At 29.8% G+C, this 26,771-nt stretch overlaps 1 protein-coding gene across 19 annotated transcripts in view; it reads right to left on the bottom strand.

Moving 5' to 3' along the window:
* LOC132917793 (collagen alpha chain CG42342) overlaps positions 1–26,771 on the bottom strand; it is a 103,150-nt gene that overhangs the window by 21,575 nt on the left and 54,804 nt on the right. For 7 of the 19 annotated variants that reach the window (XM_060978692.1, XM_060978694.1, XM_060978696.1 and 4 more), the window contains 8 exons: positions 22,957–22,992; positions 12,144–12,215; positions 10,726–10,800; positions 8,612–8,677; positions 7,019–7,057; positions 5,207–5,245; positions 2,973–3,114; positions 124–200 (listed from right to left, as the gene is read on the bottom strand). In XM_060978692.1, the coding sequence (XP_060834675.1) occupies positions 124–200; positions 2,973–3,114; positions 5,207–5,245; positions 7,019–7,057; positions 8,612–8,677; positions 10,726–10,800; positions 12,144–12,215; positions 22,957–22,992 (546 nt within the window). Of the gene's footprint in view, positions 1–123; positions 201–2,972; positions 3,115–5,206; positions 5,246–7,018; positions 7,058–8,611; positions 8,678–9,313; positions 9,368–10,725; positions 10,801–12,143; positions 12,216–22,956; positions 22,993–26,771 lie in introns of all 19 variants that reach the window. The other 12 variants (XM_060978693.1, XM_060978697.1, XM_060978703.1 and 9 more) reach the window with 5 other exon arrangements.

Here is a 26,771-nt window from a genome sequence, read left to right as displayed (position 1 = left end):
GTGACAGCACCGCGCGCCTAGGCAATTATACGAGTTTCATTCGCGGAAGACTTTATTAAAATCATGTAGGTATTATCGCGCAGGCAAGCGGATGTATGCGAATTGTGTGTATGATATACTTACTGGCAGACCGGGAGGTCCTTGGGGTCCCGGTAAACCTGGTTCCGAGATACCGTCCGTGCCGTTGTGACCTGGTAATCCTGGAGAATAGCGGGTGATTATAGAAAACAAAAAACAAAAAACCATTTGACACAGTTCAACGACAAACCGTTAAGCGATATCATAATATTATAAAATCTAGGTATATTATTATTATACACAGTAGGTACGATAGTAGTAGTAATAATAATAAAATAAAGTAACGCGGAGCTGGAAGACGATAATATGTGAACAACACACAATTTTTATCGATCTATACATATAATACAAAAACATTCATTACGTAGTAATAAATAGTGTACACAGAGAAAAAATAAAAAATCATAAAATAGAATATATATAACACATCACGTACAGATTTAAAAACAGGTATAATATTGTAAGTACGTAATCTTCTACCACGTGCAAAAAAAAAAATCGCTATATACTACATATAATAGATACGCAGGCGGATACACTACTGACTACACAACTTGCTTCATACATACACACGCGGGAGCGGATCTAAAGATAAAAAAAATATGTGTGAGCTACACACAAAATATGCAGATTTACAATAAATATTCACACACATATCAATTAATCTAGATGCATAGACACAGTATGGTAGAATTGTATAGGACCAGAAGGTTCAAAATTCCATCTATACAATAATGCTTTAATTAATAAGACACAGACATTTCTACCATTATTTAATTTATTTTTATTCTTATTGATGATTAGTGATGATTATGAATATTGAGGAAGTAATATGAAACACTAAAATTGTTACATAATTTTATAAATTAACTCATATACTAAAAAAGTGTCTTTGAAATAGTATTTAAGAAGGAAGTTTCAACCCCATCGTCTTTCCACTTACTGATATCCGCCCCCGTACACACACGCACATGTCTGTGTGTATGTATGTACTATATAAACATGCACAGGGTTTCAAAATTATAGTTGCACAAACGTTTCTCGTAGCCTACGTCAGCACGATGCTTATGTTTAATTCGCACGCATTAATATAAACGCCGTGATGATGATTATCACGACGATAGTTACAATATAACTGCGTGATATCGTACAATATATAGTAATAAATAATAATTATTGGTGCAATTCACAATAATATATTATATTATTATTTATTACATGTTCGATTTACGAGAATAGTTTTGATTAATTCATGAACTTATAGATGTTTTGGGAGTGTCGTGTAGATACTCGTGTGGACGTGTGGTTAAAACCTATTATTATTATTATTACAACCTAATTATCCTTTTATTTATTGCATAATGTTTTATAGTCCATAAACTACTTGTTAAAAATTTAATTTAGATATTAGAATTTATAAAAACATAACTGTATCAATAATAATTTACAGTGAAAAAGGAATGTTCACTATATACAAATAATAATATGTGTGTAAGCAGATGCTGCTTAAGTTGCATACAAAAACTTATATTTTTGAAAGTACCTATGTAAAGTAATGTAAATATACTTATACTTAAAAATATCAACTGTTATGTAATAAATGAATGCACAATCAAATGTTAAAATTGAAGTGATCATGATTGGTGAATCAATCTGTGTATAAATAGTATTTGAATTCGGTTTATAAGACGGGTAAAATACTGTCCTATGCATATATAGTATGCCGAATAGAATATAAATATTGAATTCGTTGTTGCGGATGGTACAACGCAATATTATACAAATACGGCGGTTAACGATCACTGGCCCTACAGCTCAAGAATCCGAATTGGATTTTATTTTTCCACCCCTCCCTCCTAATATGTTTAGCTATTTGCATGCACCGGCGACATCTCCTTGCGGAAAATATCGATATTTTGCACAGAAACATTGATCGCCGCCTAGTAACACCCTCACACCCTTCAACCCGCAAAATGTATAACAATGAGAATCACGCGGAAACGTGCAAACAAGTACACATTCATAAAATTTGCATTGTGACATTATATGCGTCATCGGTGCATGCATGTCGGCCGCCGCTGTTATGTGCGTGAACGACACGGGTCCAATGTAAGTTCGGGCTATAGAGTGTAAATCAATATCATATAATATAAATGTGTAAATCATGTCTGTTTTTTTTTTAAATTCCTTTACCCTTTTTCCTCTCTTCCCTCGACCCTTTTCGCCGGGGGGTCCCGGTGGCCCCACGGGGCCCAGATCGCCTTTTTCGCCACGCAAACCGACCGGACCTTGAAAATTACAAGCAACAAACATAACACATGTGTGATCATCATTACGCTATGACTAAAAGTATAAAATATATTCTACCATCCATTTATCCATTTAAGTTATAAAATATTATCCGCACGCTGACTATGACACCGTAGCTATTCAATATTGCTACATGTCTGATAAACAGCAAACGAATAACGTATATTATACATTGTACATACTGTATTATATAATATATAATACTCTAATGGCAAACGACATAAAAACGATAACACGTAAAATATTATATTTACAGAATAAAGTGTGTTCCCGGTAGTCATTCTTTTGAAAACTTGTTCCGAATAAATAATATAGATAATATTGTATTAATTAACTATTTTTTTCTTATAGATACTTATAATTAAATATTGTAAACATAGTTGAAAGTTCAGTAGAGCACCCGGGAATCACACTTTGAGTATTATTCCGTGAATACGTCAAAACAATTTGTAATATTATGCTTAGTCGCTAAGGATAAAAAGTCAAAACAAAACACTACTACAATATGTTAACAACATGTAGACTAGGATAATAATGTATCGTCGAGGTGTCTAAGTAAATATTATCGACAACTATTTCGTTACCAGGTGGTCCCGGTGGTCCTGGTGGACCCTCAATGATGCCTGTTGGGAATTGATCGCCTTTTAACGTCGTCGTCAATCCTCGATCACCCTTGTCGCCTCTAAGACCCTTTTCACCGATTGGTCCGGGTAAACCAGGTGTGCCCTGAAAAAATAAAACCACCTTATGATTAACAATAAACTTAAACTTCATTAAAACCAAATAACATTATTACATTACAATCATCGGAAAAATACCTACCAAAATAGGTACTACTTAGAAGAATATTAATTATAGGTAAAGTCAGATTAAGCAAAACCGTAAACAACTAAACTCTTATATTAGCAATTTACTTCATCCCCATTGGCTTCATCAAACAATATTCAAAAGTAAAACACTTATTTACAAATTAATCTTCAGGCCAGTATGGTTTTATGGGATCCCAATATGGGCCATACAAAGTCCGAAGGCTATCGATTGCGTCCCAAAGACAGGTACACAATTTATTTTCTATTTTTTATTTTTTTATATTAAACCTTATTTTAAAGTATGTAAGCATTAAATTAAAACAAGTATTTAAATGCAATAATAATGATATAAAATAGGAAAAATTAATTGCACATAATATCTATGGGTACAATCAGTCGAACATTTAATAATTAAAGAATTTGTACGTATTAACACAAATCAGTTAAGTATGGAATTGAACTAATAAACAAATGTCTTTATCATTGTTATTAAAAAATAGTAATAATAATTAAACCATTACAATTAAAATATTAAATAATAGTTGTGTCATTTGGTCAAGATGCATATTTATTTTATAATGAAAAAGTTTCAAGTGAAATAATTTTAAAATACTATAATCAGAATGTAATTTTATTTTTTAAATTGTTTATAATATGTTAATCAATAAACTTTTTTCGTTTTGAGTAATTTGTTCTGCATTATTAAGGTGTTTATTTATTTATTCTGGCGGGCAGTTGTTGAATTACAATATAAATTTGTTATTAGTATATCGACAATTATTAAACAAAATTATAGTTATAAACAGTTCCGGAAAATAGACAATTTAAATATGTATTAAATAATTACATTATAAATGATCGGGTGTTTAAATAGATCGGCATGCCACATAGGCTAAATATGTTAACCCCGACCCAGTACAAATAATGAACACGCTATCTATATTTTTTTAATTTACTTGATTTAGAGACGCTATCGAAACACTAAAAAGATATAAAAGGTTGCGAAATGAGACGCGATCAGATAACGCCCGGAAAACCAATGAACGTCTGTCCTGTAAAATCTTTTCAATTCATAGCCTTAAGACTTTTTAGTTTTTTACACTATTACAGATAAACTATGGTACATCGTACATGACAAACGCTGCACTTCACTGTGATTTAAAAATATAAACAGTCAATGAACGTTAAAAAACCACTGTAAAAATATCCACTCAAAGTTATCAAACGATTATCAGTCTCCAACCATCTCATTGATAACATGACTTGCTTCTATTAACCTCAAAACATCCACCGCTATCGTTAAATACATTTTTCAAGAGACAGAAGACTTTTAATTAATTTAAAAGTTTAATTCAATTATGGTTTTCTGAGGTTCTGTTACTGAGTTGTCTCCCTTTCAGTTTTTAATACTTATTTTATTACATTGTATTTATCAATGTTGTTTATCGTTTATATTTATATTTATACATAAGGCACTTTTATTAATTTAAATGCAAGACCTGACTATACCACAGGAAAAAATAACTATTAATTTCTCTACACATGTTAATAATATGTCCAGTAATATTATAAAACCAGTCTATATAATATATATTAATAATTGACACGACTGTACTTATCTTTTTATGAAAACTATATCAGTATATATTATGTATAATATTATATTGACATAAATGACATAACTGACATAGTTAAAATGTGTGTATGTGTGACGTGTGTGTATGAAATTATTAATTAAAGTATAATAAATATATAATAATAAAATACATGTTTCTAAAAGAATTTTTGATTATGAAATAAGTGATGTGATATATAGGTATATTATGATTAAAATCTTGAAACTTTCAAACACAAATAATTTTTTCCATTTTTAACGTATTTGTTTTTAATTTTCTATATACCATTGCAGCGATTTATTTTCATTAGTGAAATATTAAAATAAATTATTTATAAATTAATAATCAACCCGGTCAATATGATAAAAAATAAATATATAATAGAAACTTTACCTGCAGCCCTTGTTCTCCTCGGTCGCCCTTTGGTCCAACCTATATTAATCATTAAACAAAAAAAAACAAATTTCTTTAGACATAAGGTATACATAGAATATGTGTTCATAACAATATTATGATCCATAAAAATTAAAAATTAGAAAATAAAATACTACAGCTATAGTATATATATAACCACGTGAACTCTTGGTATATTTAACTATATAACTATGTAATTATTTACACACACGCATATATGACATATATTTATATATGTGACGTAATATAATAATTATTATATTTTTGTATGTTGGTGTAACTGCGAAGGAAATTTGTATTATATTTTATACCTGTTCGCAATACTACGCAGATATCGTTATATAGGATGTATGTTTGGTTTTGTTATTACATCGTTGTCCACTGTATCCGAACTGTGTGAACGAGAGGCACGCGTAACCAACTCTCTGCAGTATAATATTTATAGACTAAGGGAGTATATTTATGTGATATTTTGCACGACGACTATTATAACACAACCCCCTATTTTCCACCCCTTCTGTGCTTGTCCACCCATAAACCACAACTGAGTAAATATTTTCTTGTGTTTCCCTTCTACTCCTCCACCATATCATCAACTACAGATCTCAAACTCACCAACGCTCCCTCCACGTTATAATATTCTCTCGCTTGGATCGCGGTACTTACACACATACATATTATAATATTATATATATATTTGTAACTCTTTGTATACATATACTTTTTCCATCTTTCTTGCGACGTGCTTGTTACATACATATACAATATATGAAAGACGAACGTCACACAAGCTCTAACCTTTTTCTGCTATTTCTCTGCTTTTTCTGTATATTTCCCCGCCAGTAGGCCTGTGGATGTTACGCATTGCACTTGCACCGCGATCATCAATGTTCGTGCATGACACTTAAACACTTCGCCACCTCGTCGCGTATATTTATTACACTCGCACAAATATATTATACAGAGAAGAAAAATCGAAAACACGTCGAAATTCAATATATTACTTTGCAATCAATCGTATAATGAAACTGTGACATGATGGCAACGTTCGTGACGTAAGTGTTATTTAAAAGTACGCATCTGCACGGTATCAACAACTGCAAGTTGTAACTTGTTTTCTAGCTTTCATAACATGCAAATCGATAGATCGTTTGTGGAAAGAAATAATATCACTGAGAGTAACAACAAATGGGAATTATAAATCAAAATGGTTTCAACACAAAAGTGATATAAAAAATAATATAACAATATATTATTATAATATAATATCAGGGGTAAAATAGTTGCAAAAAATATTGATATGATTGAGTAACAAAAATAAAATCGTTAACACAATATAATAGTTCATAGTCCTATAAGGCCAATCAGTAATCTATAGCGTGGGTGGAGTCAAATAATATCGTATCAATAACGCCGTAATTCATTCCGCAAGATCGAACAATTTTGAACATAATATGAAATTACTTGTATAATATCCCGCAATAGAGTATCGTATTATACTATGCTCGAAAACTTATACGTAAGTACAAAAAGAGCATAATATGAATAAATAGTGATAATACTCTAAATAAGCAAGCGCTTGTCTATGTGTGTGTGTTTGACATGATTTGATTTTTGGCTTTATAAGTAGACTCGTAAAATGAACGGGTTCTATATAAAACATATAGGTGTATACCTGTTATACGAATATAATTTAATTTCATAATAGTATCGTATTACGGTGCTGTGTGTGTGTATATGTTTAGGTATATGCATATGGAAACACAATACATATTATACCGAGGTACTTACCAATCCTGGAGCGCCGGGTGGTCCTTGTTTACCTTCCACCTGTAATTAGTAAGAATAAATTAACATTTTTTTCATATAGATATATATTATAATACACTGCAACTATACACGAAACATATTTTGTATTTATTTATTTACACAATCGTTGACGCGTGTCGTCTATGCGTTGAGTTGTCGAGTATAATAGATACACTAATATTAACCAGCGGAAAATTAATGATAAAACCTCACCGAATCATATCCATTTATAAATTAAAACGTTAGTACCTACCGCGTTTTAGGGTAGTGCGTATTATTAGTAATTTATAGTTTATGTAGGTACTTATATCGGGCTATATGCAAACCTAACCTTAGTTAAAATCAACATGGTATACATTATGCAGTTTGCGTGTAAAATTAACCACGTTGCTTTTTGATTTCAATTTCAAATAAATATAATTATATACATTATCGTTATTGACAACAAGTGTAACTGTTTGATAGTTTCTTCAAATCAGATCTTTCATGTACAAAAATAATATATATATGCCTTGCATCACATATCCTTATTATAAAATTACCTTTACAGATTGTATATTTTCATAAATTTGTTAAAAAAAGTAATATAAACCTAATCGTAAAAAATAACTTTGAATGAAGCTTATTATTACGGCGTTCCAAGTATTGATTAGCTAATAAAAGTTTAGTTAATTATTTGACATTGGTAAAAAAAATAAAACGATTTTAAAATACAAAAACGTTAGTTACTTTCCTTGTGTGAATTTAATTATAAGCAGTGAACGACTTATTGAGTTATCAATTTTTATGGTAAACGATTTTATTTTAATCAACTCCAAAACAAATGAGTCAATCCGGATAACAATCAACAAAAGACTATTGCTAGTATGGTATTTACGCATTGATTTAAAATTTAAATCTATTTTGCAAGTTTGTTTTTTGGAACAAAAATTAAATGCTTGATACGCATAGTTTACAAAATTTGTAAAAATATCGTAAACAACTAATTTTATCATGTGTTTTTCATGAAAACCCGCCGAAATCAGCGTTCGTGGTATCTGTTTGGAAATAGTAGTACACATATATATATATAGGTACGTCATGGACAAATGTATAATAATAAAATGTATCGTTCATTATTATATTTAGTAACCAACCTCGTTTTTTTTTTTCATAAGAGGGTTCGCATATATACCACAGTAAATGAGTTAAGCCGACCTTGAGTTTATTTTTTACAAAGGGTTTGTATAATAAATGGACGAACATACATTTATGTCAATGTATAAGTATATAATATATTTAGCAACAACAAAGACTCGTATTTTAAAAAGTAAATTTTTTTAAAACTGACCATATGGTTTTATGAACAGATGTCGGCTGTGTGTAAGTCCGTCACCTCACAACCAACACCAGCCCCTTCTACCCCAATCACCTGCAGACTAAAGAGCCGCTAAACCGTGTCGTTGATACCAGTATCAGTTCGCGTATAATAATATAATATAGTACATCACATTATCGCTCACGCTTATTCCGATAATAATATTCAAATTTCCCATTGTATATCAATAATAATAATAACGGATTCATTCAACTTACCCCCATTGCTCCTTCGGGTCCTCGTGCCCCAGTTGGTCCTGGCGGTCCTGGCTCTCCCGGTTCACCCTAAAATCAAGTTGCGTTATGCACACAAATAAAGCGATCGGACAATCGACCATTGATTGGGTGGGTAATAGGGTAGGGGACCAGATTTGTAAGTGTATATAAATAAAAAAAAAATAAAAAATATCCGATCACACGAAATCGAACGTATAAATCGATGAAAATAATAGACCGGAAACGATTTGTCAGTGTATTATAAAAATATATATACCGACTACTACCTGCTGCTGTAGTAAACCCGTCGTTATAACGAGTTGGTAGTAGGTAATATGAACTGTGCGAATATTTAAATCCCAGGAAAGATTATGAAAATAAAAACTCAATGATCGTGTATGAATATGGTTTCATATTAATTTATTGGTTTTTTTTTTTCGTAAGTTATTTTGATTAAATTATTTTTTACAAATGTAGTCCACGTCCCTTAACACGCAGAGTGTCTGCAAATAAGATTAACGTATTAAATTAATTTAACTTTGCGAACAGTCTGCTTTCATATATTTATTATTACATTAAAAAAATCAAACTATCATAATTACGTAGGTAGTGCCACTGACCAGTGTGACAGAATAATTTAATAATAAAAAAAACATACAATTGTGGCTGAATACGAACATGCACGCTATATGTATTTGTACTCACTTTAACCATGACTATGCTTTCCGCCGATATGTTATGTCCACGCTCTTGTAGACCCTATAAACCAACCAGCCACCAACTACCGTAAATAAAAAAACAAAGCATTTCATGCAAAATAAAAATAAAATGGACCTAACAACAAGAGAGAAAGAGAAAGAAAGACAAGAGGACACGGAGAAAAAATATATAAAATAAATAAATAAAAGGAAAAGTGGTTATACGCACAGTCGGGATGTATATATTATCATTATTATAAACCTCCTAATCGTTTGCCGAACGCAGTAAAATAATAAAATAAAAGGCTTTCAAGGCGTTGTATTAAATCGTTTTACACGCGGCTTGATGACGACAACGATAATATAACATCCCGAACGCGCGTATAGAAACGTCGTAAATGTACAAATCGACAGTATTGTTTTTTTTTTAACGTGCATGTATGATGCCGAGACGTTGAGTAAAACCAAAACGAATATTATATGACTATTGTGATGAACACGTTTCGGCGTAGATACGAGATTTTCGAGGAAGTCTTGGCAATAACGTGTCGAGACGAATGCAATGACAATAATATTTACAAGACATAAACGATATAGCTATATATCTACGGGCACGAACTGACCGAAAGACAAAAACTCGTATAACGAGTGCATAAAATATATATTATACGCGTAGGACGCGAGTAATATTGTACCGTGTACTATTTTGTCCGGAAACAGATACTTCGTCAACATACGACACTCGACAATATTCGCGTATGTTGAGCGTGTTGTTTAAACGCATATCGTATAGGTACCTAATATCAAACGTCCGACTCAGCTGCTGTATCACAGGGGAATCGTGGGACTTGTGTGGAAAAAAAATTACTTCCGGCTATCACACGAAACGGGAATACTGAAACTTGAAAGTACTATTAAATTAAATTCAGTTACAAGGATGTAATATAATATACTCGCTCCGAATGTTTTGATAAAGAATAGCTATATAGCATTTACAATGTTATTTTGTTGTTGTTTGAAAAATTACATTTTTGCATACATCGTGAGATTTCGTTTCTTTGCTCTCTATATACTATAATAAAAATATGTTATCGTCTTTTTTCCAAACCACTGGTTTTCTAAAAAGCTAAAATACCGCAAAAAAAAAAAGAAAAGAAAAAAGTTTCAAAAAGATATAAATAACAATAATAATATAAAATTTTCGCACACGCGCACACAATGAATGATAATACAATAAGTGCAGATTAAACACCTATATTATAAAGTCTATACTACTGGCAGCATATAAGATGAAAAAGATATGACAATAGAATAATACTAATAACAATAATAATACAAACATATTATATAGAAGTCTATCTACAAAAAACACCAAAATAAAAAAAAGTATTTAAAAAAACCTATATCGAAATAGTTCACCTTAACGGCTACGATTTCTGCGTATCCGAGAGTACCTCCTCTCAGCGTTGTTACAGATCGTTTACTGCTGGTTCCCTGTAATAATTGGTGGTTTGTTATTCATGTGTAATGTTGTATATTATACAGAGTGATTCAATCAAATATGATCGTTTCTTTTTTTCTATAATAATGCATTTATTCAAAATCTGTTTTTTGGAATTCTTAAATACGAGTATACTTGATTCTTGAAAAACATATTATGTTTAAGTACTTAATTTCTTATACTATTTAAAGTGTCCCGTACTCTTATGTGATAATAAAAACTTTTTATTTTAAATGAGAACCAACCTTTATTACTGTGAGTAATTGTTCAACAGATTTTTCGTTTTTGAAAATTGTAATAAGTATTTTTATGTTAATCAATTATAAAAAAAAAAAAGTTAATTCTTAATAATGAATTATCTCGGTAAATTTTTACAATTGTAAAATATTAATAAATAACCTAGTAAATAGCTACAATTTTTAAATCATCAAATATCTTCTAAAACTAAATAAAAACTAATTAAATATTATTTAAAATTATATAATCCAGAAATGACTAATACGAAATTTTGAATATAATTTTATATACATACATCAAAATGAAAAAATCTATTTTAAGATGTACAGTAAACAAGTCTGATTTGTGTTAAAAATAAATAAATATATATCGACACAACCATTTACTAGAATACCCCTTAAATGGCATTAACGATTCGAAAGTTTTTGAAAATAAGCGTAGCTTTTTTTTGTTTAAAAAATCGTAAAATCAAAATTTGTATAAATTAATTGTTAAAGAAAAATAATGAGTTTAGTATGTTTGGTGAATTATCCTGTTTATTTATAATATGTATGTATAAAAAAAATGTATCGGTCCGAGAGGTAAAAAAAAAAAATCAAAAAAAAATGCTCATATACGTGTGTAACCAACGCGGTGTTATATGAAACGGGGTGAAAGAATTGAAGGAAAAAACCAGATACTCCAGTCGTTTTATATACATGTGTAGTATAGGTATTTTGTGTATGCGTATGATATTGCTTTTCACGGTAAAATCCTCTGAGACCCGCGCGTTATATTGCCTATACTGCATATGTCCAGTACCCTATCTCGCCTTTATCAAGTATACCAAAAAAACTAATATATGAAAAGCGAATGTGTTTGGCGCAGTGTAAACAATATAGGAACATTGACCTTTTTATTTGTATATGTGTGTAAATACAATATATATAATAATATGTGCGAGGACCGCTACGGGACAGATATACACGATGTAAAAAGTGTAAAAAAAAATTTGAGAAACACCAGGCGAATGAGGTGAGGATCGAGGAAAACGGTGATAAGTAAAACATAATATAGTCGAAACGGGGGGAAAAAAACAATGTTATGTTTCTCGTTTTACCTTAACCGCGGCATATATGTCGAAGTTTGGTGCGCTGGAATCGCCTTTCTGTCCTTTGTCACCCGGATGACCCTGTAAACACACGAAACATTAAATATTTGATGTTAAACGATTTGCGGTAAAATAAAACACGAATATACATACATACAAACAACATATGTGAACGTAATTACGATACCCTTTAAAACCGTTTTGCCACAAACCACAACCGTGGTAAAATGAATAATTACCACGCGTATACATACATATTATACTATGATAATATAGCGTTGTAATATTATATCTAATAATGTAAAAAAAACGAGCAGAGAACGGCGGAAAAATTATGGTCACTGAGGGTGGCGATAGAAATTATTTTGTAGTGGGGTATATAGTAAACAACAAAAAAAAAGCACATCATATATATATAATATTATACATATTGCGTGAACGATATTATAAAATATGCATGTAAACATATTATAATATATAGATATGTACCCTCGAGCCGCGGTGGCATACTTTTACGACCGTTTAACGGTCGTATAAACGTACTTGACAGCTTTATCGCAACGATATGATCGAACGATATGTTCGCGTAAACTATAAATATATGCCATATATGTCTATACTATACTACTATTATAGTGTTAAATGCAGTGTATAATGATGGCCGGTAGCGAGAAGCGAAGGGGTGGAATATAGTGTTATTGTTATAATAAGCGTTTTATTTGTAGATTATGGACAATTATTATGCAATCAGTGAAATTTTAAGGATCCGGTTAAGTTAGGTTTATTATTTTAGAATCTCTTACTCTGTCGACATATGCAAAAATAGGGTACGGCTTAACGCCCAGTTTAAAATTAACCCTCCCCATTTCTAAAACCTCCAAACTAAAATATATGTTTATGTGATATATTATACTTTGTAAGAAATTTCTATGGACTACGGTAAAATTCGAGGCCTAGGTAACAACGGTTAGTATATTATATATTAATATACGAAATAAAAAAAAAAAAAAAAATTGACCCATGCCCTCTACTACATTGCCGTTTTGTGTGACTGTCATTATATCTAATATGTAGACAACACAATGTTAGTTACATCATATCCACAATTCGACAATATTAAACTCTAAATGACACGGTAAAGTAGAATCCTACTTGAAATTTTACTTTTAAATTTATTAAATTTATAATGAATATGAATAAGAAAACATTCAGGGTAATGGTAATGAACTGAAACGAAAAAGTTAATATCACATATCTAGGTACTTATAACGGTTAGGTTAAAGTAAAAAAATTGCTAATGTACAATTATTGTGATTTAAGTTTAATACGTATAATCAATAAAGTTTTATTTTTTTACCACCCTCAATCAGCGACTAACTCGTAATAATATGATATATTAAATTTAATAATTTTTCAGTTTTCTTTTTCAACAATTTTATAATGATTTTAATATTCATACAATGGCTACAAAATTTTACCGGTAATGATATACATAAATTATTGTATTGTAAGTTGTAATACACGACGACGACACACGCTATAGTGAATGATAATTATTATAAGATTTAGGCAGCATTAAAAATATACGTTTTATTCACATAGTATACAAAAATTAAAGTATACATAAATTATTATAATTTATAATATAAAACGTTTAATAATAGACTATAATAATATGTATCTGTCCTCCGTTACTGTCCGTATTATAATAATAATTATTATTGTTATTTTGTGTAGGTACCTACATATCATTAAAATTCTACAGTGACAAAAACCAAAAAAAAAAAAAACGGGTTTTTAATTTCCTAAAAAGGAGCCATGCGACCCACGCAGTAACTATCCACCAGTAATGATTAAATAAACATCTCGTAGCGATCGAAACGAACGAATGAACGTATAAATCGATTTGTATACAATATTGTTAAATTATTATTATTATTATTACATTATTACTATTAGTAATAACTAATTATAAAAATCGTAAATAATATTAAAAATGTATAAATCATTATTAATGACAATATAAACGACATTTAGTATATATATATATATATATATATACTTCTATGTAATATGATATAAATATAATAAATATTGAAATAAATTGATATTATTCACAGACTTTTCACACGTAGAGTACTTGACAATTTATTACTGCAATAATAATTAAAATAAAACGTTTATAAATCAAATAAACATTTCGACGTTTAAATGTTTAATGCGACGTAGGCGATTATATTTTTCTCCTTAATAAGCTCGTTCATGCAGTTAAATAAATTGAATGGAATAGGTTCGGCACTAATAAACGTTTGGAATCAAAACTCAAGTTGAAAGTGTTGAAATTTCTTTCTATAAATAAGTACATTTTATGATATTTATTTATACATAGATTCGATGTACCTACGCTTGCAATCACTTAATTATATATCAAGACATAGTTAAACATTTAGATTAGGCAGACTTACTTAGTTAATTTAACCGATATTAAAATAGTTTGACCCCTTAATTTAAATATATCTACTGACGCAGTAACTTTTACTTGGAAACTAATTTACTATTTAGTTTATATGAATTACAAACACACCTACTATATATACTATTTATACATTTGTTTAAAATAATGTTACCCGTACCTATACATTATGTTACCTCCATCTTACAAATGTGCAGCATAATAAATGTACGTTCACCAGAATCGATACCATGTAGTTAGATTTAATATAAGAGTGAACTGTCTCTTTTAAAAGTTAAATGTATGAACATTACCTATATGTGCGTAGACATTGGTTTTTTCAATATTTTCATTTTCAAGCAAGATAGGAGTAGGTATGTAAAATATCACAAATAAAAATATATTATTATATAGGTAACTTAAGAATTTAAGTATATAAAACCACATAATCCATTCTGATATACGAAATTTGGTATACCATAAATTATAAGACACAGACAACGCATTTATATGGCCAATATGGGTAGCTTCCTCCCATTAATAAATTTAAAGATGATTAATAAAAAAACTAGAATAACATTCTTACATAAGTGTACATTTAATAAAAGTTTGTTAAAAAATTATATCAAAATTATTTTAAAAGTTTAAAACAACAATTAAACCAAAAAGTTTTTGCCTAATTACCGAATTTCACATAAATTTTACTAGTTAAAATCTCTAGAAGTAATATAGTTTATATGTAATTTTTATTTATGACATAATAGTAATTGAGATCTTTGGTACGAATAAATTATTATATTTTTTATAAATATAATGTACACAAGAAATTTTTGTAATGTTTATATATTATATTTAGTCTGAAACCTGAAAATAAAACTGTTCATTACATCGATATTGTAAATCGCACAAAAATATTCGAATCAATTATTACACTCGTGTCGCTGAATAAAAATTGTATCCAAAAAAGAAGTCGGCACGTGGCGTAGGAAAATATGCTCTGTTGCATTATTAAGATTCGCTTAATAATATTTATTCATACCGAACAGACTATTAAATATAATATGCGCCAGATGTTCTGTACGTACATGTTTTGCATTTCCCGCTTCTTTTCCACCTCCCATTACACCACTACCAACTACTCGTAGAATTCGAGGAAATCAACCAAAAAAATCTTTTCAAAGATTCTAGCCGATATTACACCATACATAATACATTATAAGATAATGTTTATGAATTATTGTGTAAAGTTAATAATATTATTTAACCGCGCGTCATTATGTATGACGTCTATGATGGGTAGTTTAAAAAAAAGTTGCAGTCTCGCATGTAGACTGTAGGTACGGAGCTGAGACAGTCTCAAAGATGAGTCATCAAAAAGTCAAGGAAAGCGACAGGATAAACATAAATATAACAACGACTGCGATGTGCAGTAATAATATAATATTATATATGTTTGGACATCAAAAAAACGGTCACTATTTGAAATAAAACATGGTTCATATTATTATGAATTTCGGAATATTTTAAAATGTTACAAATATACAGCCACGTTGGATTTACTCCGACAACAAAAGACGTCCATCTCTGCCCGAAAACCATTTACGTGCGCATGACCAGATTTTAAGGACTCTTCCACGATCACCGCTCATATAAACGATTTTAAATTCCTACTATAAATCATATAATAGCATACCATACTTTATTTAAACCTAGTTTAGTTATACGAGGCAATTCACCAACATCCCGGACCTACTCTACCAACTATATTATCATGAATCTAATGGTGTATTGGTGTTAATAAAGTATTTACTAACATTTACTCAGAAACTACTCATCGTTTGAATTTCAATACAGATATTATTTATACCAACTAAATCAGAATTTTCAAAAAATTATAAGGCTGCTGGAGAAGACAATTTAGAATATTGGCAATTTATTATGTATGAAGTATCTATGTTAATATGACTAATATGTAAAGTGAATGTATTAATGAAGATTAATGTTAGAGAGCTAATTTTTATTCACTTAAATTTCTCAACTATTTCAAATGACCCTTAAAATATATCCATAAAACCTACTCATTTTATACCCGCATGTGTTCACTTTGTCTTACATACAAGACGGAAAATTTTCGTTCAGTAGAATTCAATTTGTAATGTAAGCTTTTTAAATTAGAGTAAATTTACTTATTATCCTATTTAAAGATTAAGAATATTATATAAGAAATTTCATATGCTTTTATTGATAATATAATTTTAAAGTGAGGTATGGATATTATAAAGTTGTAATATTTTATATAAGATATGGTTATAACTCACTTTAAAATGATAATATCAATAAAAGCATATGAGGAGTTTTTATAATTTTACAATTATAATATTTAAATGTTTTAATCATAGAAAATCGTATAAAATAATATACCTAGTTAGAAAAATATACACAATAAAATACAGCAAATTCCTTATATTTCCCAAGATATCCAAAGAAGGTCTGAAAGGTCTGAGGTTCATGATAAAATAATCATCCTGTATAATACAAGGGGCGACAATAACGCATATAGTTATATAAAATAATGATACATCCCGGTAATAATAATAATACATAATAATGTATTCGCAACACGAACGGAAGCATTAGTTTTCCGAAGCAAAGCGGACGTACAATGATACATCTCCGCGGTAAATACTATAATACGTATATTACACACGTAACCTACCTATAATATAGGTTCTATTATTATTGCGGGTTGTAAACTGCAGTTTGTTTACGAGTGTGTTTGTTATGGTTTCGGTGTGGGTATACCATTATGTATTTATGTATAATAATGTTATATATAGTATTTTGTTCTACTACAGCTGACCGCTGTTTTCGTTTCACATGATAAAAATTCATTTTTAATTTAATACGTCATATCATATTATTATATTACAGTCAACTTTAAAGTTCGTGTTTTTTTTTTCAAAGTAGTAGTGAAATAATTAATATCGTCACGGTTACTGTAATACATAGTTACACACTTATACACATTATATTTATGTAAGAACATAGGTATTATATAATTGGTTGGCTGAACAAAGACCGTATTATAATAAATTCATCCCATAATAATTTGCTTGTTTATTATAAACAAATCGTAATTTAAAAAAACAAAGTGGAAACAAATCGCCATTATTTATAAGCCTAATACATAATATATACACGATACAACTCACATGTGTGTATAAGCGCTTGTAATTAATTTAATATAACTTTCCGGAGATTAAATCAACTAATTATCAACAGGATAAATATTAAATACGTATTATGTAATAATAATATAATATTTAAAATAAAATACATTTTACGATTTATACTTTAGCCTGGTGCTGGCTAATACCGCATAGTTCTACAGTTTATAGACAAAGAACAGACTTATAAACTTTGAGTCCGACCAACTGAACCCACGGTGGTCGTAGAAGATAATGAGAAAACTTTTAAATTTTCATATTACTAGAATTCATCGTATTATTACTACTACTTATTATTATTCTCTTCACGCTAAAGTTAATGTGTGAATTTGTAAAATATTTTTGTTTAACAAACATATATATATATTTTAAAATATCTCTTATTTGTATCGTTTAATAATTAAAATAAGGTTATACATTTCTTACGGTATATACAATATATGTATAATCAAGAATTATCATATGTTCATGGTATTATATCGATATACATATACCTATATATAATAACAAATAACAATATATAATTTATATCATTATTATACTATGTATAGAAGAATTTAACTTGATTTTAAAATTCGACAACACGTGTACACATAAACATAGTTAAGTGCATTAGTGCATACAGATTTCGACTGTACATTATATAATGGCGTACAGTATTCGGTGGCAATATACGTACAGGGGTTATATTATGTGGTACACTATTTTTTTTATCTATAACACTCGAATAAAGTTTAAACAGATGACGTTATGAGGAACTATAATACTTGATATATAATAATAACACGTATATTTATGATTTACTATATTACAGTGTTAATGTTGTGTTCGATAAAGACACACGCGCTTACAATATTACAATTCCCAGTATACTATACACATTAGTGAAGAACTTAAGCATATATTATATCATATGAACTCTCAGCTAATGATCACTAAAAGCTAATGTACAACATAATTTAACGTGTACGAAATCAACGGTTATAATCCTATAACTCGCTGCAACTTCTGGTTTAGATGGCTCAGCCCGTATAAGTATAGGCAATAGGCATGTTTAGTGTTGCGACATAACATAATAGTGCATACCTACTAATATATATTCGTCAATTAGTTGTTCTTCTTTATTTGATGACTACATCCTCGTGTACGTTTTATAAAAAAAAAATTTTTATTTTTTTTTTTTTACGTCAAAATGAAAACAGAATATTATTATATAATAAATAAGAATATAATATTGTGTAGGCAGACGAAAATTACACTTAATATGAGCCGTGTTACGGCCGAGTAAAACGCACGCCATTGTCGATATTATATATTTCCTATATTATTATCATGCTATCGTTTACAAGAAGGCCGGAAACGCGACAATTATATTATAGCGGCAGACGTCCCGGTATATAATAAAAACATCGAGGTGTGCATATGTCGTCCTCGCCTAAACTTTTTTATTATTATTATTTCAAGCGATATTCATATAAACCTACGTAAAATAGGCGAAGCGGTTTCACGCGCGATAAAAACGATTGACGCGATTTGGACATGAAACCTACACATCTACACGTATTGTAAATCAGTACAGTTTAAAACTAATGAACACTAATTTCCATTTAAAATACTTTCTTTTATTTACCTTCAAAAGTTGATATATAACAGTAGAATGTGTATATCGTAACTGCAGTATAATACGTATACAATTAAGTTATGTACATCTATATATCTATATGTATTGTAAGTGCGCGCGAGGACTTGTCATTTATTGACATAATGACGTAGAAACACAGGGTGTTTCTACTCAAATTTTACCATTAACATTAAACATAATGAAGTATTCAGAAAACGAGGTTTTTGGAATTTAATTTTTTATCTTCTGCTAGCATTATATCTAAGAATCTTAAAGAAAACCGATATTTCCATCCATATGGTGTTAAGATCGAAAATAATATCACTCATCAATTACCTGTATAATTTTAAATGAAGATTTTGCAGAATATACTAATCATTTGCCATATTATGTGGTTTTTGTGTAACAAAATGGCCGAATAAATATTATATTATTGTTATATAATTCTATGACGTAACATATTTCAATAGTTACACTTGCAAATAATATTATGGCATCGATATGATGATATACGTCAAACGGACGTCACTGGTTTCCGATAAAAATAAATTTTCCATTTTCCACATTTCACTATTCTTTTTCCGACAAATTAGAAAAAAGTCATTACCTTTTCCGTCAGTTATAAAATTCAGAATTTTAAACTTTGGGAACCTTATACGTATGGATTTAATAACATTACATTCTTTCGTAATTTTAATGTGTGTACATTGTACATGGACTGTACACACTATATAGGTAAATAATAATTTTACACCTATACAACTATTTAAATCATTTCGCACGATTTTTTTAAAATTTTTTTATAAGTAAAATAATATTATAAATATACTATATACATTATTAAAAAAAAAAGATCAAGGCAAAACATATACCTACCAACAAAATTAGTCTTTCAAAAATTCGTATTATTCCTATGAAATTAATTATTTTTGTAAATGGAATCACTAATTTAAATCTAATTATTCGAAAGTTATAAATTACCAACATTTAGTTGTATCTATAAAAAAATAAATATATAATAACAAGTACAATCATTGTTTAACTATATAGTGTTGTGTACTTATACACATAATATAGTTATTAAAAAATAACTGGCGGAATACAAAAAGTTCATTTTTAGTGGAAATCAGCGACACCCCATCAAACATGGATTAAAAAAATCAATAGTTATCGACAGTTAGGAACTAATAACAATATTATGTGAAAAATCAATCAACTCGTGGGAATTTCAAGTAATGCCATCGAATATATTATATTTTTTAATTTAAGTCCTTATATGAATTTAATAGTAAAATTTAAAAAAAATCCAAATTTTGAGGTAAAAAAAAAAATTTCAAAAATAAAATTATAGGACTACTTCAATGAGTATATTTATTATCCTAATGATGACATGTGTATAGTGAACGAACTCTGTAAATGAGCATGTATGGTGTACTTGCCAACATGCATACATTATTATAATATAGTTTTGCGTTGTACCCACCCGAGGGTTCACGGCGATAATAAATTATATATCGAGTGAAATCAATTCTGTATAATATGCGCGTGTTCCACCGCAGAAGTCGTACGGAATCTTAAAAACTTTGGATCGAAGAGAACTGCACATATAGATATACCTATACTACAACGATAGGGTGGCGTGTAGTGCGATGGGAGGAAGCATAGCTGTTTTGTATGCGCTGTACAAACTTTCCTTACGGAAAAAACTAGTAAAACATTTTTATGCGAACGCGTTTACACGCGCATGCTATAAAGCGTTTGAATACACACATACACGATATATATATATATATATATATATAAAATATATTCTAACGAGTCATGTATACGAAATCGACTTATCTGTGACACAAGAAACACGCGTTACTTACGGTGCCAAAAAGATCATAAATTCATTCTCGCTTTCGATATCTGCACTCGTCGATCGACCACACCTGTTACATATATATATGTGTATTATTACATCGTATATATACTATATATAGGTGCTAAAATGTACACTAGACGACGTAAAAACGAGGGTGCGAACACGGTTTAGTTTAAAAACGAAACGGTATATTTAAATGGTTATCCTTAAGTGTTGTATGCCGGATGCAAGTGCTGCCGTTGCCGCTACCTTCGTGAAATAGCTGGTATACATTACAACAGTCACCGGAGATTCTTTCACTTGTATAATAATATGTATACACGGGGTAGAAAAAAAGTCCCTCGTTAACAGCTTCCATTTTCACGTCACCATTATATCGTGTATATATGCATACCCGACCGCAAATTAGTCGGAAACACATGGTATATATTATACGATTTATATAGACGCTGAATAGAACGAATAGGTGGTAACAGCGGTGAGGTAGTGGTTCTATTCCTAGCCCGCGGGGTTAGTGTACCTATGACCTATAAATATATTATTAAAAAAACGTGTACAATGTACATGATGCTACGTGCGAAACGTGAACATTTTAACGGGTACTATATTTAGTATATTATTAAATAATATCCAAATCGATTCATATTCATTAGAAACTACAAAAGCTCGGAGGGGATGAAACATTTAATTTGGCTTATTATTAAAAATAATAATAATAACAATAAAATAACGATTTCACATTATGGAGAATTTAAATAATGTGACGTCTAGCAACGCAGGCGCGGAAACCGCGGCACATAATCGATTCGATAGTGTCCAAAATATTTAACAGTTAAAATCGTATATAAATATTAGATGCAAGTTTAATACTTGTTACACGCGGCTGACGTGATATTTTACGACAATAATAGTCCAGAGATGTTTTGGATTTGCTAAGCAAAAACTGCCAACTCACCGACAGGACTGAAGAGCGTCAATAACAACACTAAACTCGTATAGTTGTATCGTATTATAATATAAAATAAATGGCTTATTTTACGGTGTTTTGTATTATTACGTTATAAATGTTATAATAAATAATAATATAACCATACTTTAGTATTATAACTTGAAAAATATATAACAAAGTAATAATGTTATCGTCGTTATCGATTTGCGAAAATTACATGGCCATTTCAATGTAAAAAACATGCAGGTCATTTGCCCAAACGAATATCACGGAAAAATATACTAAAACTGTGACGATGACGAACCAAATATCGTTTTATATTTATAATAATTTTTAACGCGTCAAAATGTTTAAATAAACATATAAACAGGGTTAAAATATACTATACGAGTATAGTATATAATAATATGAGTTGTAGACATCGTGACAATGAGTCTATTTAAAACACTAATAACCGTAGGACTATCTATATCTAATACAGTAATACCTGTCTAGTGTCTACTACTGTCCACCATACATAATAATATGAAATATTACGTAATTTTTAACCTAGCCGCAATTTGAAGCTCGTCACGATAATATTTATATCTCTTGAGACCTGTAGTTAAAACGGCAAATGGGTAAAACGGGTTGTTCTACACATTATGTATGTATGATATCGTTATTATTATAAACAAAATAAATTGATGTATGATAAATTACTTACGACGTCGCCTTTCGGTCCGTCCAGTCCTATGGGCCCCTGTGAAAACGAGCAATAAACAAACAAAAAACCATCAGTTAATAAAAGGGTTACATACGATTTACAATACATTTTAATTTTTGTTCTCAAAATAATAATAATATGTGTGTGTACTTATATAACATTTATAAATATGACGATGTATCAAACTCGTCCCACGGTAAAATGTATCAAAACAATATTATAATGTATTGTTATAATGATAATAAAGTATTTATATAATATACGTGTAAAAAAATATTATGCATGCATGTGTACGACTCGCGGTGCAGTGTATATTCAAAGCCACAGCGCTATCGTATGCAATAATCATAATATAATAAACACTATATAATATACGACATACGCCTTGGTTAAAATAATGTTATACGTCTTAGAGTTTATACACGTCGAGCGCATGACAAATATTAAAGGCCTAAGAGTCGGATTCGCATGCGGTTAATCGGGCGTTAAGCTCATGCACGAGTTAGCTAGGGTTGTGTGTGTGTGTGTGTATATCGTGTTATCATTATATAGCGATCAAAATATTATATATTATTAGGTTTTTACCACGCATTTATATATAAATATATAAATGCATAACACGTTTATATAGAACTGCAACGGCCAACGATCTACATTATACGCGTGGGGAGGTGCGTATTTCTAGTTATATACTTATATTATATTGAACAAGATGGTACGTCGTGTATGAAAATGTCGTTATCTCATTGCCGCGTGCGAGAGACCCACGCACGAGCCGCTGTACAATATTATTATAGTTAGACGATCGTGAGATATACAGGGCGATTCTTTTATCAAAAATCAAGCATAATCTTAAAAAATTTATGGAATTTATAAATTAAAAATAAATCTTTTTTAGTTTCAAAAACTGAAAATACTTCTTCGATGCACCGTAAACCAAAAAACGGTATTTTCTTATAAGATATAAAAATCCATTGTATTTCCTAAGATGATACTTGATTCACGACTTAAGAATTACCCTGTATAATAATATATTTTATTTTTATACGCGCGTATTTCATTCACGAGTGTCTACACTTCTACACTATCTGTTGTATAGGTATATAGGTACTGAGCTGCTGCACTGCAATAGCGTGGCGTACATATCGCTCATTGCTGTTACGCCCATGCACGACGCGCGTGCCAGTCGAATAAAATATATTTACGGTCGGAGAAAAAAAAACAAAATAATTTTAATTATAAAAAAATAAAATAGAATAAAAACACCGACTCAACTACCACAGTTGCACCCGTACCATGTGCTCACCTACGTTAATAATAATTTAAAATGTAGCTCGTCGTAAATACGCCGCGAGACGTCGTGGTCATATATTTTACCTATATACATAATATAATTGTACTGTTATTGCCTGCATTGTATTCTATATACTATCTGTGGCCTGCATGCCACTACTGTGTGCATAACGAAAACGCGCATTATACGCACAAAGTATGGTGTGTATATAAATATAATGTTTTAATGTTGATGCAGCTGTGGTGTTAATGTGAAAAATATATGCCGTTGTGATTTACTTGGAAAAATTGCTTAAATCCTCCGGTTATACATATTCATTACATCCCCCGTGGTCAAATCGTAAAGTATATTGTTATCCCTCTTGGTTCGACACCGCGGGTACGCGATAACCATGCCCTCGTCCTCCCTACCCTTAAATGATCATTTCCGTGACCATTCAATAGAATGAACAGATATCCAACAGACTACGTATAGTGTAAAGACGGTTTATGACCACCCTCATTGGAAGCGATGTATGAAAAATGATTGAATGAAAAAACGAACAAGATGGGTTCTTATATTGGTGCAGTGGTATATCCTAAAATATAAGTTTAGGGGAGAAGAGGCATGAACTTACACGAATTTGAGCATACATTTTGAAGCAAGAATGGGATAACTTTGTGAAATCCTACGTTTCTGTTTTTAGAAAAACATTTCCCAACATTTCAAATTTATTTATAATTATGATTTACTTCACATTGCATATTATACCGGCCATAATTTATTATCTCTTTAAAATTGGAGCCCCTCTTTTACTCTCTTCAATTATAATAGTGCCTAACATGACTAACAACATCTATTTATCAATGATCCTGCGCTTTCCTCCATTAAAACCGATTTAAAAAAATTGTTTTCGTCTATTGGTTCCCACTTTCTCTAACTCCCACTTTTAACTAACATCGTCATTCTACATTTTTTCATCTATCATAAAGATTTTAAATTTTAAATACATTTTATAGTCTTTATATTTAATTTGTATTTTTGTCTTTATAAAAGTGCAATAATTTGTGTTAATTTTTCTTTAATAAAATAAAAAAACTCCTAACAGGACAACCAAGTATATTTTTAATTTTTTTATCGTAGAAATTAGTATTTTAGTATCAACTGTAGATAATATTTATAACTTTTACCACTGCATACTCTGATATTATTACCATCAAACATGGTTGAATAACCAAGTATAAGAAGAAGATGGAAGGTATATGAAGGAATGTAACAATGCAAGTCTTGTACAAATCTGTTCGGCTCGCATTTTTTTTTTTTTTTTTTGGTATTTTGTATCGTCCCCGTGTGTAATTGGATTGTCGGTAAACTGTTCGGGTCGAGAGGGTTTTACAACTATCTATACATAATATTATTATATGGATCAGTCTGGAAGTTTTCGCTCGACTCGACCAACGATACATAACAATTAAATTATAATAGTCGTGACACGCGACGTCCGAACACGAACGGATTGTTATAAGTGATGTTAATATGCGTCTATATAATATTATAGGCTCGCAAGTGACGCAATATACGTATAAATAATACGTATAGATATATAATATACATAAAAAAAATATTTTATAATATATAATTATTAATATTATTATATTATAATACACGAATGTGTAATAGCTCGCACGGTTTTTATTCGGAAATAACAATAATCGAAGGCATGATGGATTGCACAACAATCACTACAAGGTTGATTTTTAGATGATATTTACGAGAAACGAATTAAAAAAACAAATAAGAAACATGAATTTCGTGCGAGGGACGAAAAAGAAATTAAACTCAATTACGCACCATTATCGTAACGTATTGAACTAGTGGATTTAATCGAAAGCAATATTTATACAACACGATTGAACACTGTCAATATTTAAATAACACAGAAATAATTATTAAAGTCCACAACAAAATTAATTAGTAAAATGTGTATATATTTGAACAGTGTTTTGGGTTACGGTTACACTTTATAGATTTCTAATTTTTTTTTCCTGAGCAGTTCAAAGCAGTAAACATATTACATTATTACCTACGGAATGAATGAACATTTAATCGAAACCGGAAATTCTTCTTTTCGAAATATTTCATAGTGTATTATTTTCTACCGCTGTCGCGGTCGTGGTTAGAGATTGAAAACATATTTCTGTAATTTTCTTCATGACCACCACATACCTTCATTAGTACGAAACCACATACTTTGTAATTGAAAAATTAAAAATTAAAACATTTGAAACTTTTTTTGCATAAGCGATAAAAAATGTATAACAAAATCAAAGTTATACTTCAATATGGTACAAATTTTGTTTTTTATCTCAGTCTCTTGGATCTTATTCCCAGCTTGGTAAGTAATCAATTTTGTATAAGAATTATTTTGTATAACTACGCAATAACCAATAATTAGGAATAATGGATCATTTATAATAACTACTTTAAAATTGTATTAAAAATTAAAATATTCACTTGTCTTAAATTTAATTAATATATCCTA

This window comes from Rhopalosiphum padi, chromosome 1, assembly GCF_020882245.1.
Source record: "Rhopalosiphum padi isolate XX-2018 chromosome 1, ASM2088224v1, whole genome shotgun sequence".
NCBI lineage: Eukaryota > Metazoa > Arthropoda > Insecta > Hemiptera > Aphididae > Rhopalosiphum > Rhopalosiphum padi.
The sequence above is the reverse complement of the archived record's forward strand: the minus strand, read 5'-3'. Positions and strand labels throughout refer to the sequence as shown.